Below are 19,489 nucleotides of genomic sequence, written 5' to 3'. Positions count from 1 at the left end.
AAGCTTACGTGATACGTGTTTTCAAAAAAAAAAAAAAAAAAAAGGTGTGTAGTGCTCTTTCACTAAATAAAAATTTGACAGCCAGTTTATTAGGCATCGTTGCCTTCCCCATGTGTTGCATGTTCTTGCATACTTTCATAAACCTCAGGTGCCTGCATCGAAAGAGTTTCTTTTCCAGGCGGCGTCTCGTATTTGCCGCAAGGAATATCATCCTCTTGTTGTCCAAAGGATGTCGTTGTTGCACTGGTATCCAGTTTTTCCTGCCCCTTCTCTACAAACACAGTGTTCGGAACTTGCACGAAAGGCTGCTAAGGCGAAACACTTTGGGTTGGAACTTGCAATTCAAAGGCTGGAACAGTGTAGAACGATACCCGCGCTTATCACCGCTCTTAATATTTTGCCTTCTGTTATTCGTCTCCTTTTGGTTGTTATTTTCTCGCTAATTCGAACAACAGAGTAAAGAAAAAGAGATTTGCTAGCCGCGGAACCCCTTAGCAGATAAACTGCTACCGGCGGAAATGAAACGATTAGGGAAGAGAAGGAAAGAAAGGTGCGAAAAGGAGAAATGACAGGAATGGGGCATGTAAAAGCGTAGAAAATATAAAAAGGCTGCAAAGATACCGCATCGCTCGCATCAGCTAACTAGCTGACACTTTTCGGCTATTCAAGACAATTTGTGTGCAAAAGACTGCGCAAGGCGCGCGCTTTCTCCATAGAATGCCCTGAGGCCCCCGCTGCTATCACCGCGTCCCCACATACCAGAGAGGAGGAGCGGCGCTGCGCGCTCCGGTTCGAGACTATTTTCCTCTTCGCCGTGAAAACGGTCCAGAAATTCTTTGCTGCCTCTTTAGTTGAGTCGCGTACTTCGGTCATTCAGCGATGAGTGTGCTGTTTTATTTTACTCTGTACCAGTATTTGCGCTTACAGTTTCTTTTGCCGATAGGATTCCCATTTTCTGTTTATTTTCTTTTGAGATAGCTGTGCTTTCTTTGCTTCTCTATGTTCTCTGGAAGCCACCCGTCTTCTCTCCTTTGCCTGTTTAACTATTCCACCAGCTTCGAGGAATCCTGCTACCGTTCCAACAATTTGACTCTCTTACTTGTCGAAGCTTTGTACGGATCAGTTGTGCTAACTTGTTAATATCCCACTCCTCCATGAGATGTTTCTCTATCGTTTCCTCAATGCCTGATGTTATTAGCTTTAGTTGTTTATCGGTGAAGTTAACATTTGTTCTTCGTGCTTCCTGGTTTTTACTTTCGACCAGGTGTCCTATCTGCAGGCTAATACGTTTACGGCCACTTTCCAGGCTCTACGCGCCTTGCTCATCAATTGTTATCCTCGCGAGCTGATTGCAGAGTCCCGGCGACATCAAGCAGTAATAAATGGTCGTTTGCCTATTCCGGAATTTCCACGTGATTTGGCCTTTACATTTCCTTCCCCTATTCGCAATAACTAGGTTAAGCTGCTCACAGATTTCTAGCATAAGCTAGCCGTTACCATCGGTGTATCCATCCAGATCCTCAATAAGTCCATTCATATCATCCAAAGTGCGTGGACGAGTTCGAACGATAATGGCCAAAGCAATTTTCTGCGGAAGATGGTTCTTCGTTAAAACCAATAGCACATTGCTTGGTGGGTGTTTGCAAAAGCCAATCCATGGTCGCGAGATGACCGCATCTTGCAGACTGAAAAGTGCAACTGAGGCTGTAGCCGTTGGTGACTAGTTAAATGTGCTTAATTTTCCTATTCTTTTTTTGTGAGCTCTGTGGGCGCCCTACTGTTGCTGATATATCCTGATGTGGCCAGGCCGATTATACGCCGACCTATAGTCGCCTAACTCCGCCTATCTTTATTTCAATTCCGCGACGATATTTTGTTTACAACAAGCAAAACCACTGTTTGAACCGGAGGGCCTCTGGAAGCGCCAATTTCACCTTTAAAAGTTCGAATTTTTCTGCGTATTTCTCTGACTTAGCTTGTTTCTCAGTTTCGCGTCATTGTCGACGTCCGCAGCACACCTGCTTAATTTTGCAGGTGGTAGAGTAAAGAGAAGGAAATACACTCTGCACTTTTACGGGGGAGTTGGGAAAAAGGAGTCCCGTCTCTTCTTTAAAGAGAGGTGGAGAGAGGGCGTGGGAGAGGGTAAAAGGCGACGGATGGGCTCAGTAGCATCGCTAGGGTCACCCGCACCCGCGGTGCGGAGGCGCCCCCCCCCCCCCCCCCCCCTTCCCATTTCCCGTGCCCGCATTTGAAGTACCGAATCGCAACTTCTTTTCTGCCTATTCTTTCCTGAAGGTTTGCTTTGAAGTCAAATTCGATCTGCACTCAATCACGGAGTGCGAGTGAATATTATTTTTTTTTCTTTGTAACTCTAGGACGCAGTGATCGTGTTCAACGACTGGTAATTCAGATATACATTACATTAAAAGCACATATTTCCGAGAAACGCGGTGGGCGTCTCCAGGCTAATTTTTTCAACCCTTTCTAATTTTAACAATGACTTTGCCTTTTCAGAAAAAAAAAAAAGTGGTAAGAACCGCATAATGCACTGCGTGAGCATCCTTGGGTACATTCACTCTCAATTCCCCTTTTAAAGCGCCTGGCCTTGCTAAAGGTGTCCTCATTATTATCATATTTTTTTTTCTAGTCGGCGCGTGGTTTTCAGACCAATTGTCATTCCATTGAGCAACAGGCATCCCGTGCCTTTCGGCGTTTTGGAAGTGCGAGGCATGCCTGACTGGGCCGAGGAACGAGAAAGGCTCAGAAGATAAATGAACAAGACAAAAGACTGCTGCAGAGATACTGCAGCGGTCATGTCGCTTGGGAAACGAGAGTGAACTGCACTTATGCAGAGGCGATGCGGCGGCGCGGCCGCTGATGGGTGTCGTCTGACACGCTACTGCGCAGGTGTTTGCGATGGGTATCGGGTTAATGCTGGTGTTTCTAGGGTGCACGCACGTACACAGGCCCAATCCAACGTCAAAACTGTGTAGAGTCTGGCCTAAACTAAGGCATGCGTTTTCGACCTCTCACAACAGAATTATTCGTTCTACGAGAAGGTCATACTTGGCAGTCAGCGGCACTAATGCGCGCCTTTTCGCATCTTTCCCCAATAATTCATTTCTCCCCCCGTCCCTTCCTCCATCTCACTGTCAAGCTGCATCCCCCTGAGCGCTGCACCCGGTGCGGACCGCACCCCCCGCACCCCGCTCGCGACGCCACTGGATGGGCTGGTGGTTTGGTCGCCCGCCTCGACTGCTTTACGCGGTTGGTTCGCATACCACCGACCCCTTAGAAGGAGTTCTCAGGCCCGGCTTTCTTAGGTATATCTTATTATTATTATTATTTTTTTTTAAGGAGGCTCCACAAAATAAAGCTGCGCTCTTTTTCACACGAGGATTCCAGTTCAATTTCTTATGCTCTAACCAGCTTGTCCAAACAGATGTAAACGTTATTGTCACTTCTCTTGTCGAACTGTCAAAAAAATTTCGCTCCAGATGATCTCTGCGGTTCTGCGGTTCTGCGGTTCTGGGGTTCATGTCTGGCTGTGTGACTGCGCGGAAAAAGAAAAAAAAAACATATTTCAGGGAAAAACATAATTTACTTTCATGCGACGGCTGCTATCAAGCAATCGCAGTTTGCACTCGAAACCATTTTTTTTCTGGCCTGTATTTCGTTTGAAGTCCCCCCCCCCAACACACACACACACACACACACACACACACACACACACACACACACACACACACACACACACACACACACACACACACACACACGCTCCTTTTTCCACATCACCATTACGAGCCGGCCTGCAGCGTTATCTCCCGGCTGTTTTTCGGTTTGGTTTGTTTTGTGGGGTTTAACGTCCCAAAGCAACTCAGGCTATGAGAGACGCCGTAGTGGAGGACTCCGGAAATTTCGACCACCTGGGGTTCTTTAACGTGCACTGATATCGCACAGCACACGGGCGCCTTGCTTTTCGCCTCCGTCGAAAAGCTGCCGCCGAGGCCGGGATTCGATCCCGCGTCCTTGGGAACAGTAGTCGAGCGCCGTAACCACTGCGCCACCCCGGCGGGGTGGCTGTTTTTCTGATTAACCTCTAGACACGGCATGACTTAACGCAATCTAGAAAATTTATGGAATAAAAACGCTCCACGGGGCCTTTATGAAGGGTTAGGCGCGAAGGCGCGACTGCGGTCATTACGGGACGCCTGCTTCGATGGGCCGTTGCAGGAGAAGCTGTGGGGAAAACGTCGTGCCGCCATCGAAGGTGCCCTGTGGTTATACTCACTCGTCGATGAATTAGCACCCAAGAGGAGTTCTCCTCAGGGTACCGCATGGCAATATCAGCGCCCGTCAAGGCTCTCGGTAGTGGCTCGCATTCCACGAAGCTGCGACGGACACGGTCGAACTGGATCACGTCACCGCACGGCCGGTTGCTCTCGTCTTGTCCTCCCACCAGGTACACCTCGTAGTCTGCGCGTCGCGGCCAACATTTCTGTTCACGCTTTGGGCTCTTGATGTACACAAGCACAAGACGATAAACAGGAACAACAGTAAGAACACACAAGGAAACAAAAAGTAGGAAAATCTATGAAACTGCGTTGCCGCAGAGTCTCTCTGTGTAGCGTTGCCTTCGACAGCTGTTACTCGTTGAACGGTGTTGCTCTGGATGCCTTAAAAGTGCCACGCATTGTTTGCTGAACGACGAAAGAACACATCATAGTAGGCGATGTTTGGGATCGGCCTTGGAGTGCTTTCATCCAATAATTTAAAGTCGCTGGAAGACTTCCAGATGACAGCTATTAGCAGCATTTGTTGCGCGCTACACTTATTGGAACAATGTTGCTCGTTTCGCTGTGTTTGTGTAAGAACTCCTGCCCTAAATTTGAATACAACTCAAGAACGTTGCGCCGATTGCGGGTCAAAGGAGGCCCTTCAGTCAAAGGCGGCGACCTCTGATGACATCACGGTTAATTCCCTAGCGAAGAATCGCAGGTGGATGGCAGGCGCACCGGTGATGTGGGATTAAAACCACGACGCCATTGGCTGAAGGCTCTCTTTTGAGGGTGCCGTTGCGTCCTTGAGTTGTTTGCGACCACAGGATATAACGTAATTTTTGTCACTTTCAGAACAACTGGGCTGTTTTTTAACGGGAACTAGAAGAGTGCAGCAGAATGAAAGAAAAACGGACGGTAACTTAACAGTCGTGATCAGCAATGAGTCGATTTCAGAACCCTTGAAGTTTGTAGCAAATTTAAAACAGCCTCAGTGCTACGTTCCCTATAAAGCATGCACCACCTAACAAAGGGTATTAATGCGGCTAAGTATTATCGACGAACGTCCTGGACTTCATTTTAATACGATACGCTGAGGATCCAATCTTGCAGAAAAGGCGGCGTCCACGTAGTTGGGCTATAAGCAACAAAATATTTCTTATCGGAAGATTCGTCACAGCCACATTACTTCACGCGGGAATTTCAAACTCCCCACAACGCTCCCGACAAAACGTGCGTCACACATGGAATGGTATTGAGACTTTCTTTATCGTGGTGAAAATGAAAGGTTGCCGCAAGTTTTAAATGATTTAAACTTCTGATGCAAAGAATTTCACTTAAAGAATATTTCAACAATGTTAATCAAGCACTCTTCTGACTCTAGGCCCCTCGAGGCGTGCTTGTACGATTTGGGATGACGGAAGGGTTTACATGCATGTTATGTGTTCCTTCAGGTAATGTGGTATCCTACGACTGTATGCTAATGAATATGTGTGCAATTAGGATCACAGGCTGTTATCGCATTATGCTCCTAGGCGGAGGTTAAGTGTCCCCTTTACTTTTGCTTAGACATTAGGACAGTTGGTGTATGGACTGACCTAAAGTATACGAAAATAAAATGCGCAGCACACAACAAACGGAGCTAAATACACCACACGGGTTTTTTTTTTTTTTTTTTATCTTCGGTGGATGTTGTTGAGCTGTAACAACGGGTGAGCTGTAACCGCACGTTGTAAAAACTACTGTGCAAAAGGGGTTAGAAATACGCGGACGGTTGCTTCAGAGCGAAAGCCGGAACACCTCAGTTCGGGTTATGCGACTGTTTTTATCGGACTGCGCACATGGCTATCTACAACGCTCCGGTGGCGAAGTTCTCCTCTCACCTGTCTTGACCAAGCGAACCGAGTGCCTCGGCGCGGGGAGCTCAGAGCGTCGCTCGATGGTGGAAGACGACAGGCGGAGTACGTCGATGCGCGCAGTGCACCTGACCTCGGGCTGCAGCTGAACGACACCACCCACCAGCCACAGATTGCGCTCTATGGGCGCGGCCGAACAGAAGGCCCTCTTCTCAGGCATCGGTGGTAGCGCGGACCAACTGCAAAACACGGCCTCTTTGCTTTTACTGATAATACATGAGTTTGTTTGTCGCAGATTCGTTACTGCGGTTTCTGGAAAAAAAGAAGTAAATAATGGTTGCGTACTTGACAAATTTATGTAAAGTAAGGCTTGGGCACTTCGATGCTGACCCTGTGCGGCCAACGTGCTGCCTTTGTTGGGCTGAAGTTTCCGCATTTAAGTTTCATCGGACGCGATATCACTCGCCTTATTCATCAAAAAATAAAAATAAATGGAAAATTTGCCACCAGATGGCATTCAGTGGGCACTCACTCGTCTCTGCGTAGGTCGAAGGCGTAGACAGAGTCCTGGAGGGATTCTATGCCGGAATCGCGGGAGATGCCGCCCACAATGTAGACACGATTGTCTATTGCAGCGGCAGCCATGCCCATGAGCCCTACCGGCATAGGATGGATGAGCATCCATTGGCTGGTATTGATGCAGTATGCTTCTGCGCTACTTAGCGTCCTGCGTAAAGACAGTCGCACGTCTCACAGCCTCGTTAGGTTAGCAGCCGATCTCATCAACTCACGAGAGTTTTCTTTTTCTCTCAGACGGTATCAGTCGATAGCGGGGAAATTGCAACATACTCTTCTTTTCAGGTAGAAATATTTGTCTTTGTGCGTTCCGAGAGCTACTCCTCCGCACTTTACTGCTATGGATTTGTAAATTCGTTGCTATTGCTTCAAGGTTAATATATTTTGCAATAATCACGCAACCTTAATGATTAGTTAATTCACGCCCAGTCGGAAACAACTACAGAACATTTTCTGATGTTACGAAAGAATTTCTGTGCGGTTTTTGACGGGAAACCTGTTGCGACAACAGAACATTCTGTAGTAACGTCAGAAATTTCTGTAGTTACAACAGGAAAGTGCTACAGAACTACAGACAACAGAAATATGCTACAGAAAAACTACGGAACTACAGAAAAGTACTACAGAACTACAGAAAAATCTGATGGTTACGACAGAACTATAAGATATTTTGTCGTATTTTTGACACAGTTCTGTAGTTTTTTTCGACTGGGCGGTGTCTTATTTCTTTACCTCGGAATAATGAGGTGCGTCATTTTTTTTTTTTTTTTTACCGCGCAGATTTCCAGACCACTTTTATACTATTAACGTTGATATGTACCTAAGCATGGGCAGTTTAATTTATTTGCGGTTTCCAAAGGCTGCAAATTAGCAAAACTAGTTGCGTTATGATTTATAACTTTCAGACAGAAACGATTACATGCGGACATGTACCGAACTTGAATCTAGGGTGAGCATGTCTGTGTTTCTTTTAGCCACCGTCCGGTTTCATTTCGAAGAAACATTTACTCAGTAAGCTGAAAAAAAAATACGACTTTGGCCGCCGCCGCCAATAAGGTCTACAACCAGTTCTATAGTGAGTTCTAGAGAGGCTTTATGTAATTATCGCTTTGAGGTCCGTCGTGGTGATGTAATTGAATAACATGGTCCTGTACTGCATCTTCCAGAATTTGTGGAATGTAAATAGAAAGTTTTATCACAAGAAAAAAGTTATCTTGTTCTGGCGACAATCAATTGAAAATTACATAAAATCCGTTTCGCCACCTTTAGTCCTCGCTAAGAAGCGTAGTCAAAATCGATCACTTGTTTAAACTATGCAGTCTGTAGTAATATGGAAAGCTAACTGGCAAAATCCTTGATGATAAATTGCGTCTAAACCTTCCTATATATTACTATAGTGGTAGAAAAAAAAAACGCATATTCAGCTAAAAAAATATTTGTTGTCTTTAAAAGTACATATTCTTGTTTTTTTTTGTTCTTTTTTTTTCTTTTTTTTTTTTTTTTTTTTTACAGAAATACCTAGAAGGACTTCATCATTTGGTTACGTTTCCCCATGCTTTGGCATTTTCTTTCATAACGGAAGTAATTCCAGCGTCAAAAAATCGCTGGGGCTTATCATCGCTTATACAGTTGACGTGTAATACAGCACTGTTTGACGCGCTTAGCATAATTTTGCTGGACGGTTCATCATTGACAGACTGGCGCAGAGTTTGGCAAATTGTTAAATGGCTTTAGGTGGCTTGATTTCGTGCTAAAAAAAAAAAGCGCAGTATCTGTCTCATTTCTTGGTGGACCCACATACTTACAATTAACGGCATACGGCGAACTGCATGTTACTGTGCTGCAGATGCACGAAGTGCCGCTCGAGGAACTGGTATGTGAACATTTTCTGGTGTATAAATCATACTAATCAATTATAATGTAAAGATCCGCCATTAGTGTAGCATGTAGCATTCAGGTGAAGCCGACATAACATTTATGGAAGGAGTCCATTTTGGTACGAATTCAAGTAATTTTTTTTTGTTGCCACTTCCTGTTCTCACTTCCATTAACACCACTTATGGATCAAGTTAGGCTTTCGACGTAATAATTGTAGATTTCTCGGAGGTAGTCTACGCCAATCTTATTATTTTTCTTCCCGTTAAATCGGTCAGCACTACGGCAAACAAAGAACGGGAAAGCTTGCTGAGAAGCTGGACATGTTAACGACACTTACCTATACCTTCACGATTCGCCGCACAAGAAATACACAGCATTTGTCGGTCATGTCCGAATCCCCAAACGGGATTCGCCATAAAACGTGCCAATGCTGCTTTGGAAGTGAAAAAGAGCTGGGAAAACTGGCTATGGTTCTATTTTTGCATTCACCACTGCCTACTTGAGCGGCCAACTTCAGTCTGTCGCACGCTCAAAGCTCCCGAGTGGGAGGTCAGGTGAGCTCACCGGCCGGTGCTATCGATTCCACCGAAGACGATCATGCGGTCGTGCAAGCCCACGGCGGCGTGGAAGGCACGTTCGCTGTTCATCGGGGGCAGCTCCATCCACCTGCACCTCTTGTGACTGTAGAAGAAGGCCTTGTTGGATGGCTGCATCTGGCCGCTACTCGTCACACACAGAGGGTCCAGGCCACCTGCGCAGAGGCCACCTTCATACCTAAGGAATCACGCTGCTTAGGCGAGTGAGCTGCTGCGGCCGTGAAATTGCATGTGGCCGCCGCCGCGACTGTAGCGCGTGCAAGTTTACGCACGACGACTACGGAAAAGAAACAAAAATACCCGAGAAGTGTGTTTCACTTTAAGGACTACTGTGCGTCGCTTGCGTCCGTCGACCTGCTTTGATGGTATATGTGTGTGTGGCAAGAAAAAAAAAAATCAAATGACCAGTGGCTGGTAAATACCGGTTGTGCAGGTAGGTCTGTTTATGTATGAAATGTTTTCAGGTACAGTTTATATAATAAAACAGTTATTTCTTGAAGACAGGAAGCACGAGGTATTCACGAATGCACATTTTCCCTAAAAGCAAGCTGGAAATAGAACGTGTTGACGTTAGCCTATGTGAATTTCTTACATTACTGAGTTTTATGTATAAAAATTGCGTGTTCTTTACTCCGAGCCTGTCGCTGTATGCTTCGAACGATAATGCATCTTGTTTTGTGAGCATGAAAACGTGTAAGGCGAGCGTAAAATGCTCTTTGGAAGTGGTTCCCACCGGTACAAGTAATGAGACAAAAAAGCGTACATCGGCTAAACTGGCCGTTGTTTCAATGAAAGAGCTCTACAACACTCCAAACTAGTTAAGTGGGCATCCTACCATCGTCTGCCGGAAATGCAAATACACCCGTCCTTGGCCATGGAAAAGACAAGCTGAAGCGCGAAATGAGGCCATGGAAAAGACAAGCTCAAGTGCGAATAGACGCTTTTCACAACAAAAAGATGGTGACAATTGCGTTAGCACGCCGTCGTTATCTTTGCTTGATAAATAAATGGCCTTTAGGACAACTGTGATTAGACTTCACTCCACGAGCTTTGTTTGCATTTAAGCGTCAAACCGTTTCAAATAAAATTCAGATGCAAGTGTAGCACCTGTACTGTATTGTTTGTTCTTTACGCTTGTGTCTACGTCTCTTTTGTGCTGTGAATGTTTTCACCAATGAGACAACTGGGTACCATCAAGGATCCAATCCACTTCGGCTCCTCCTTTGATCTTGAAAAGTAGTGTAGGCATCGCTCGTATAGAGGAGAACACGCAGATTTAGTTTGCCCTCATGCCAGAGGACCTATAGATGACAAAGTACTTCTTTCCATGCCAGTTGCTGAGCCTAACACTGCGCGACGGGCCGAGAAGAGCCGTCGTCTGAGGACGTTTTACCCTATACTCGCCTGCCACGACGAGGTCGTTGGTGCCTACTCTGACGACCGTGTGGTAGCACCTCGGTTCAGGCACGAATCCGTTGGATTCCCAGCTATCCGTGCTTGGATCATACAGGAGTATTGCGGCACCTGCATGTGTCGCGTATGCCCAGGAATAAGCTTATCTTTTGCACCCACCTTTCAAGAGCGTGTGCTTTTTTTCCGACGGCCCAGTAACACGTCGGAGCTATAAGGGAGAGTTAGAAATTTCATAACGACAGCGTAAAAGACGGGACAAAGATGAAGCAGGGACACCGCACAGCGCTGTGGTGTCCCTCCTCTTCATCTTTGTCCCGTCTTTTGCGCTGTAGTCATGGATCATCGAAAACACCAACTCGCCCAACAACTGCTTTTGTCAAACGTTTTTAGAGATTGCAAAAAGAAGCCGAAGTTTGGTGCTAACGACTCGCCCACATGGGAAACGTCAGGGATGTACAGTAAGCAGGAGACGGAGAGAAAAACGGAAACCGTGAACTTTCATTTGATGCTCTTTGAGAAAATAAGCCGATGTTATGTATATTTAGGGTACTTGTAAAATCTTAAAGCTAAAGGAGTTTTGTATCAGTCGCTAAATGCAGCACTCATGTCACCGTCAAGTGCTAAAGGGCTGTGAAATGCAATGCGATAGTTTCTTGCTGTGACAAGATAGCGTTTTAAATGCACTTCAGCCTTTAATGATGCCGTCATGGCTCCATTTTGCAGCTGAGACGAAAAATCTTTGGCTACAGGACTTCGAAGAAGACTGTACGTGACTGCATATACCGAAAATGAATTTGACTTCTTTCAGTTACTCTCACTCAGTAGCTCGACAAATAAAATATCCGTTGCTCACTTGCTGCCTTCCTAACTCCCGCTTCTACATCGACGCAGGCTATGGGCAACTCTGCGAATTCTGCGAATTCGAATTCAAGGGGGGCTTACCATCAGCATAGTTGGCTGGTTGGGCAGGTGATATGCCGCCGATGAAAAGAAGGTAGTGACAATTCCCTCTGGGGACCGGACGATCTGGAGCCATTTTGGAAGTATAAAACCAGTCGTCTGAAAAGGATCCCAGGATTTTTCTCCTGTGCACAACGGAAAAAATCAACGCGAAATTATCCTTAATTCCTCGCCACCATCTGCTGTTTCCCTCCCTGCTTCCATCCCTACACCGTGTGTGAGCGTCGCGTTTCCGCAAGTGACAAAAGACGCACAAGGAGAAGAGTACACCGACCGGGGTAGAAAGGAAGGGGCGGTGATCACGCTGTATTGGCTATATAAAGGAATCCTGCCGAGCAGGATGGTTATAGCATTTCAATTTCGGCGTAAAAGTAATGTAATAGTTATAGCCTGGTGCAATTCACGATTCGTTACTGTTTCCTGCCACCGCGCCTTGCACTGCGCATGGCCAGATCGCCTCACCAACGAAAACTATAAGCTGGACGGTCCACGCAGGAGCATCCTCGTGTCGGGACCGATCGGCGCCCATGCACTGGGCTCTCCCTCGAGTCCGGCCGTGACACTGGCGGCGCGCGGAAGTGGGTCACGGTAGCGGATCGCGCTTTACTATGACTCTCTAGTAGGGCTTTTGCTCTTTACCGACTCATTTTCGCGGGTCCCCTTCTCTTTTACACGTCCCACACAAACCAGACAAGATTGTTTCGGCACATTCACTTCAAACGGCGAACAAATGGGCCGCCTTGGGAGAAATTTGAACTCACCGCTCATCGGTTGTCAGCCAGGTCATTGACGGCAAAATCTTGGTTACTGGGCTCCAGTACACCGTGTTGCCACTAAGAGAGCGGCTTAGCTCCCTCCTTGAAGTGTCGCGCGAGAACCTCGGCTTCTTTTCGTTGCTAGTGGTGTCATCCCCTTTCGTAGCGTTTAAGCGCGAAACGTTTCGGGAACGATGCTCTGCAGACGGCATAATGCCTGCGTCGGCTAAGGGCAGAGCTTGATCACTGCTGCCGTCGCGACCGGTGGCATGCCAATTTTTCGGATGTGGATGGATGTTCCCTATCTCTTGTTCTCCCATGAGAGGCCTTGATCGTTTCGTGAATATCCTCTCCGAGTGTTGTGCCTCGTCACGCGGAAAAGACTGACGTCTTGTGCGAGCATCGTCCCACGCGAGTTTTTTCTGCGTTTGTTGAGATGCTTTCACTCTTCCTGATACTTCTTGCCACTTCCAGGTAACTTCTCTGTGCTGCCATGTGTTTTCGCTGATGGGGCGGTCCATAGTTTCTGTTAAGTCTAATGCAGGAGCTGTGCCCTCGTCGCAGCCCACATCTGGACGACGTCCCATGTTTTCGCTGATGCGACGGTCCATACATTTAGCAAAGTTAAATTCAGGGAATTGGCTCTGGTCGCGGCCTACGTCTGTACCCCGTCGCCTGTTCTCGCAGACGCAGCGGTCCTTGGTCTCCCCAAAGTTCTGTCCAGGATCTCTGCATGCCTCGCGGATGACTTCGGTACACATACCCGATTTACAGCTGAAACTACGGTCCGTACATCGCGCAATGTCGATATCGTGATACCCGCACTCGTCACGCAAAGCTGCTGTTGGGCGTCTTGTTTTCAGGCTGACGCGATTGTTCTCTGTTTCCGCGAAGTCAGAAGCGGGACCTTTGCCTTGGTCACGATCTACTCTTGTGTGGCGCCCTCTACTCTCCTTGATGCGAAGATCAACCGTTTCCGCAAAATCGTACGCGGGGGCTTTACACTGGTCGCGGCCTACCTCTGTACGTCGCGGTATGTCACTTAAACGGCGTTTGGTGGTCTCTTCATCAAAGTCGTCTCCGTGCGCTTTCCAATTTTTTCGTCCCGCTTCTGAACGGCGCCTCGTATTTTCTCTTATATACTGACTTGCATGATGGTTAATCGTTGCCGCGATGTCATCTGCGAAAGATCTGCAATCATCACGGAACGGTTGTGTACGCCGTCCTCCTCTCTCGTTGATGTGACGCTCCGCTCTTTCTGCAAAATTGGGTGCAGGGCCTACGTCTGTACGCCGGTGGCTGTTCTGTTTAACACGTTGCTCTATACGCGCCACAGAGCTGGGTTCAAGAGGTTTGCACTCGTTTCGGCTCAGGTTTGTACGCCGTTCCCTCTTCTCGGGCATATGATAGTCGATCGTTCCCACAAAGTCGATCTCAGGAGATCTACACACGTCGCGGAACACTTTTGGATGCCCTTCCTTGCTCTCGCTGATGCGACGGTTCACAATTTTCCCAAAGTTGGATGCAGGGGCTCTACGTTGATCGCGGCCTCCCTGTGTACGCAGTTCCCAGTTCTTGCTTTCACGATGGTCCATTCTGTCCATAAAGTCAGCTGCAAGGGTTCTGTACTTGCAGCTGCCCACTTGTGCAAGCCGACCGGTGCTCGTACTGGCACGATAGGTCACAATTTCTTGGGTTTCAGATACCGGAGATGCACGCTCGTCGCGGAGTGATTCCGTACGCCGAACATCCTTCTCACTGATGCAGTGGTCCGCTGTTTTTTCGCAGTCGGCTACAGGAGGTTCTTGTTTATCGCATTCGTCGGATAATGAAGGCGAAGTGGAAACACGGGAAGTAGGTTTGTGTAAATGTGAGCGTCGACGGCGTCTGAAGGAGGTGGTCGCAGCTTCTTTAATTTGCTCTTCCTTGATTATCTGTTTGTAACTTCGTCTGGCTGTCTGCTCGGGTGAGTAGGTACATGCCTGAAAGCGGAGGTGTTTACCCAGCAGCGGCGGCGATGTGTCCTCAGATGAGCCATCGTAAGCTCCTCGCGCGGTGTCCATATGATACTGCGTGTTTTCCACGTCAGTGGACGTCTCAAATGGGGATGCAGCGTGCCCAAATATGAGCACGGGATCAGCCGCATTTTCTGCTCGAAGAGGCTCATGCTCTGACACGTGGAAGTTTTGGTCAAGGACCCATCTTTCTGTTTGTGAAGGATCTTCAGGTAGGTATACAGCATTTGCGAGGGACGCTTGATCACCGCTTTCAGCGTCACGTGCTTCTTTGATGGTGCTCTCTCTTTCCTGCACGCGCGTCATCAGTCGCCCTCCAAGGTAACGGTGATCTGTGTGGTTGAACGACCTGATGGCTGGTTTACCGCAGCTTGTCTGGAGGGGCTCTTTCAAAGTTCGCTGTTTTTGGTACGTTGACTCATGTTCTTGGTTTCTTTCGTACGCCTTGTGCGTCTGGTTGTATGAGCTTTCGTTCCGCTCATACTCCCAGCTTCTTAAGCGGGCGCGTGCACGACCTTCTAAAGGAGAACTCAAGACATCGGGTTTTGTCTGGACACCTCCGAAGCTTCTTGTTCGCCGATGAGTAGCTGGCCCATCATTGGTTATGGGATGCTGGACACTACTTGCACTTGGCACCTTCAAAGCCCCACGACCTTCAAAACAATGACTTTCGGTGCCGGAGGACCTCGCAGAGCTGCTTCTATCAGAGAGCAGGGCTTTGGGCTGTTTAGCTCTGGCGCCGGCGCCAGCATCATTCCTTGAGGAGCGAAAGCGGTGTTCTGCGTTCACCACAGTTTGGAACTGTGGGACTTGGTTATACGTTAAAGTATGCAGTTGCGGGTCGTAGCTTGGGCTCCTTGCCCGAGCGCGGCGAAAAATGTTGCCGGACCATTTTTTCTGACTGCACATGCTATCTCCGCTAGAGCTGCGGGTATAGCGAGCTCCGTGGCTCTTCACAAAGCAGCCACAGTTTCGACAACCTCGCAGCCTCGTGGACACATCATGGCGGTCGCTGTAGCCATGCGGTGGGATAACACCCGGGGTGGCTGCATCGATTCTGCCTGGCGCCACCACGCGGCTGGTGCGCGTGCCGCGGTGATGCTGCAACCTCTGGAAAACAAAAGGTTCAATTAGCGCACGCTTCCTTACAGGGACTTTGGTTTTTAGTCTTACTTTCATCATGTCGACTTTCTTCCTAGCCAGGTGAGCACGGTATGCCGACTGTATCAGCGTGGCCGCTGCATCCTGCGATTTCATAGAGCGTTTTCATTTTTTTCAGGGAGCTTGCGGCAGATGCTATAGCTAAACTGTGGGGTGTAGATGAAAATCATTCACTTCACCGCCAAAGAATGTGGCCGCATCTAAGCGCTGTACGGGTGTAACGATGTCGTAGGCTGATCGCCACATTGAAGCGCTACTGCAAACACAAACATTAGCCGAAACCAATGAAAACGAGCTTTACAGAAAAGCCTGCAGGGAGAAAAATTTTACGTGTCGTATCCACATGCCTTCTCACTGAGAGAAAATGCGAACAGGTCTTGCGTCACACGTTGGTGTTGCGGGTGACTACATATGTCATTTCTAGGATATGTGTCGTACAGAAATAAATATCTGGTAAGCTGGTCGCGTTTAGATACTTCGAAAGTAGTCAGGGCTGAGTAGTTTGCCCTAAGAAGATCGCGTTCGCCGCTAAAGACAGATAAAATAAGCTCCATTCTGTCAGGTATGCTCATCTTCAGTATTCTTTAACGAGGTGACTCAAGATACGGACGGTCGTTAAGACAGCACAATGCGGCTATTTCCCTGCTGAAACCGAGGGTGAGTTCGTGAGAAGTGCCAATGGACGGCTCCAGATTTCGACGGCCTGGGGTTCTTGTTACCTTTTCCGCACCGTCCGCACCCGTGGTGCAGCGAAGTCTCACTACACGAAGAATTTTTTATTTTGTTTTAAAAATCAAATTGCGGTTGTCCTGCTCGAAACCGCGAAACCTATAATCGATTCTGCTGAAGGCCGGACGAAAGCCACTAGGCTCATTGCGATGGATGAGACATGTGCTGTAAACGGGCATAAAAAGTGTGAAACCACTTGTCACGCAGTCAGAGCGAGATTGCGGCTCGGATCACCGCGGACGCGTCACTGAATGATGCTCTATCGTGGCATCGCGATTAACGCGCGATCCTGACACATTACAAGGAGGTCCCTTCAAACAAACTCGCATCGGGAAAATAACGAGTTCCTTGGAACTGTCAACTAGCTCGGAATTGACCGAACCACTGGCACACGTCACTTGCGTGGTGAGAGCTCGACGTACTTTCTCAAAGCGCGTCGGTGCAACCTCAAAACAATGATAGCGGGCCGATTTAATTTGGTATGGCATGCGACATGCTGTTGAATCATTTGTACCTGAACTTGTTTGCGCAAAATACGAAAGAACTACGATATAGACGCCGCGCAGCAATGGACACACATACACAAAGACGCAGCCGACACACAGATGTAGCTTGGTGTGGGTTGCTTGATGTGTGGCGCCTATTTTTCAGCTGTAGTGCTCTCGTGCTGCATGTTTCGTAGTGATTTAACGTTCCCATGCTTGTATGTCCTATGAAGTAGAAGGCACCAGATCAATTCCTATCACTCGGAGTTCTTAATCGTGCACTGACATCGCGCAATGCACTGCCAACTTTTGTATTTACCTCTATCGAAATATGGTTTATGGTTTCAGCGTTTTAACGCCCCGGAGTTACTCACGCTGTGAGGGACGCTGTAATGGAGGGTTCCTGAAATTTCGACCGCTTGGTGTTCTGCAATATGCAGCGCCACCCCACAGGGCTCGGGCGCCTTGCTTTCCGCCTCCATCCCAAAAGCAGCCGCCGTAATCCCGCTACATTGTGATCAGCAGTCGAGCGCCCTAAGCACTGAAAAACTGTGGCGGGGCCCATCGAAATGCGACCGCCGCGACAGGGATTCTTCCTCACTTCTTGTCGCTTACCTGTTCTGGGTAATTGTAGGTGACGGTCTTGTAGCGGGACTCTTTTACCCTCCGCCTTCTCATAAAGAACCGGTCAAGGATGGCGTGACAAGAATGGCATTTTTCTGATGGAGCCTGGGTGCATCAATATGCTCGGGAAAAAGGCAGAGCGTTCACAGCAGAGCCGACAGGCATAGCTGCTCGCGGATGCGCGTGCCCCTGGGAACAGCGTGACCAAATAGCCCTCCTCCTCTTCTGCGTCAACGCGTGCATAGTACCTCGTGCATAGATTGTTTCTATTGAGTCTACAACTGTTTCCATTTGTTTTAGTGTATAACAGGCGAAATAAAATTCGCTAAACTGCAGTCGCCGTCGACCTTCCCACTCTTTCTCGTTGTGAACGAGTCCTTTTCCGATGTGTTTTTCTGTAACCATACATCTACGGTCTCTACAAGCTATGTTTGTTCAAGCCTAGTTAAACTGCCCTGCCACAGTGACGCAGTGGTTAGGGCGCTAGATTGTTGTATCCAAGGATGCGGCATTGAATTCCGACCGCGAAGGCCGCTTTTCGATGGAGGTGAAAAGCAAGGCGTCTGTGTGCCGTGCGATGTCAGTTAAGGGGAAATGAGGGTGCTCGTTATAATACATGAAGGAAAGAAGCCAACAGTCGGCGAGGCCGAGGAAAGCGGCCTCGCCGACTGTTGGCTTCTTTCCTTCGTGCGATGTCAGTGCACGTTAAAGAACCCCAGGTGGTCGAAACTTCCGGAGCCCCCCACCACGGCATGTCTCATAGCCTGACACGCTTTGTGACGTTAAAGCCCAAAAACAAGACGAAACCTAGTTAAACAGTAGTGTGAGCCGGCGCCTGGGCGGCGGCGGTGGCTGCTTCATGCTGACGCTCCGTATACGTTTTCACTCCAGCCCTCCACGCGATTTTCTTCCGAGACGGCCGAAAACTGAAGGCCTGCTTTGTGCGATGTTGTCGGCACTGCTATCGCTGCGGCGAGGCTTTCGTCGCGCGCTGCACCTCCGTCTTGCTAAGCCGTCGATTGATCTCTTGGTCGAGTACAAATTCGCTTTGTCTACACAGGTATTGAGCACGACGAGCTTCCCCTGCATCATCCGCAGCACTGCGGCTTGGCAACTGAGGCGCCATCCGCGGAGATGGTTTTTCGGCACGTCAGTCTGTTTCTTTGGCTTTCGATTCCGAGGTCTTGCCCCCAGACGGTGAATAGATTAAACACAAAGCTAGGATCAATAACGAGGCCTGCAATTTGTACTGAGAACTGTAAAGAGGACTTACCTGCTGTGAAGGTGCAGGCATTTTAGTACCTTTAAATGCACCGTCCACTGTAATCCACCATAATGCACCTCATAATATTGTCACGTAGTGGTGACGAGGTCGACGACACAAATGAAGGGTCGATGATTGCACTAAAGAAACTCGTTATTTGGGCTGACTTGCGCCCGCAAAAGAACTAAGCAACTCGGCGACGGCGATAGCAACAAACGTGCTCGTCGGTCGTCGGACAAAGAATGCCCGTCACACTCGTCAACGCTCAATTTAAAGGCTGCACAGAACAATCTAGATAACGTCGCAAACAGCTACCAGCACGGGCTGGAACATTGTGGAAAGACACCCGAGTGGCCGGAACCTTCTAGACAGATCTCGGTGCATCTTGCGCTACAACGAAACTGATAAAGGTGTGACTCGCGACATCGACCATTAACAAACAAAGATTACGGAACTGATACGCGATCCAGAATCAGAGTGATAAGCATGTATGCCGGCGGCTGTTAAAAAACAACAAATACAGTTTTGAAGGTTTCGCAGCATTACTCCCCCCTTAAAAAAAAAAAAACAAAAGACATCGCCTCGATGTTCCAAAACAAAGAAAGTTAAACATAAACACTGCAAAGTTTAAACACCACAGATTCTTTAACGCGCGTAATATGGCTTCAGTCGTACAACATGTACAATTTCTGGGCGTTCGCGTCGCCGTTGTGATGCTGACGTTCCGCCGGGAATGACTTCATAGTCCAGTGGTCCGACGCGGCGAATGATTTTGTACGGCCCAAAGTATCGACGCAACAACTTTTCACTTAATCCGCGACGGCGAATTGGTGTCCAAACCCACACTTGGTCTCCTGGATTGTACTCGGCGTGGCGTCGTCGTAAATTGTATCGTCG

At 48.1% G+C, this 19,489-nt stretch overlaps 1 protein-coding gene across 1 annotated transcript in view; it reads right to left on the bottom strand.

Annotated features, from left to right (window-relative positions):
* LOC146205927 (uncharacterized) overlaps nt 1-18,817 on the bottom strand; it is a 44,403-nt gene extending 25,586 nt beyond the window's left edge. The window contains exons 1-9 of the mRNA XM_084608241.1: nt 18,602-18,817; nt 15,503-15,574; nt 12,321-15,439; nt 11,542-11,684; nt 10,591-10,710; nt 9,155-9,341; nt 6,669-6,863; nt 6,164-6,375; nt 4,295-4,479 (exon numbers count right to left, since the gene is read on the bottom strand). Coding sequence (XP_084464367.1) covers nt 4,295-4,479; nt 6,164-6,375; nt 6,669-6,863; nt 9,155-9,341; nt 10,591-10,710; nt 11,542-11,684; nt 12,321-15,439; nt 15,503-15,574; nt 18,602-18,622 — 4,254 coding nt within the window. The 5' untranslated portion in view covers nt 18,623-18,817. The remainder of the gene's footprint in view (nt 1-4,294; nt 4,480-6,163; nt 6,376-6,668; nt 6,864-9,154; nt 9,342-10,590; nt 10,711-11,541; nt 11,685-12,320; nt 15,440-15,502; nt 15,575-18,601) is intronic.
* Nucleotides 18,818-19,489: the final 672 nt, after the last annotated feature.

Source organism: Amblyomma maculatum, chromosome 1, assembly GCF_055883805.1.
Source record: "Amblyomma maculatum isolate TAMU_Amacu chromosome 1, ASM5588380v1, whole genome shotgun sequence".
NCBI lineage: Eukaryota > Metazoa > Arthropoda > Arachnida > Ixodida > Ixodidae > Amblyomma > Amblyomma maculatum.
The sequence above is the reverse complement of the archived record's forward strand: the minus strand, read 5'-3'. Positions and strand labels throughout refer to the sequence as shown.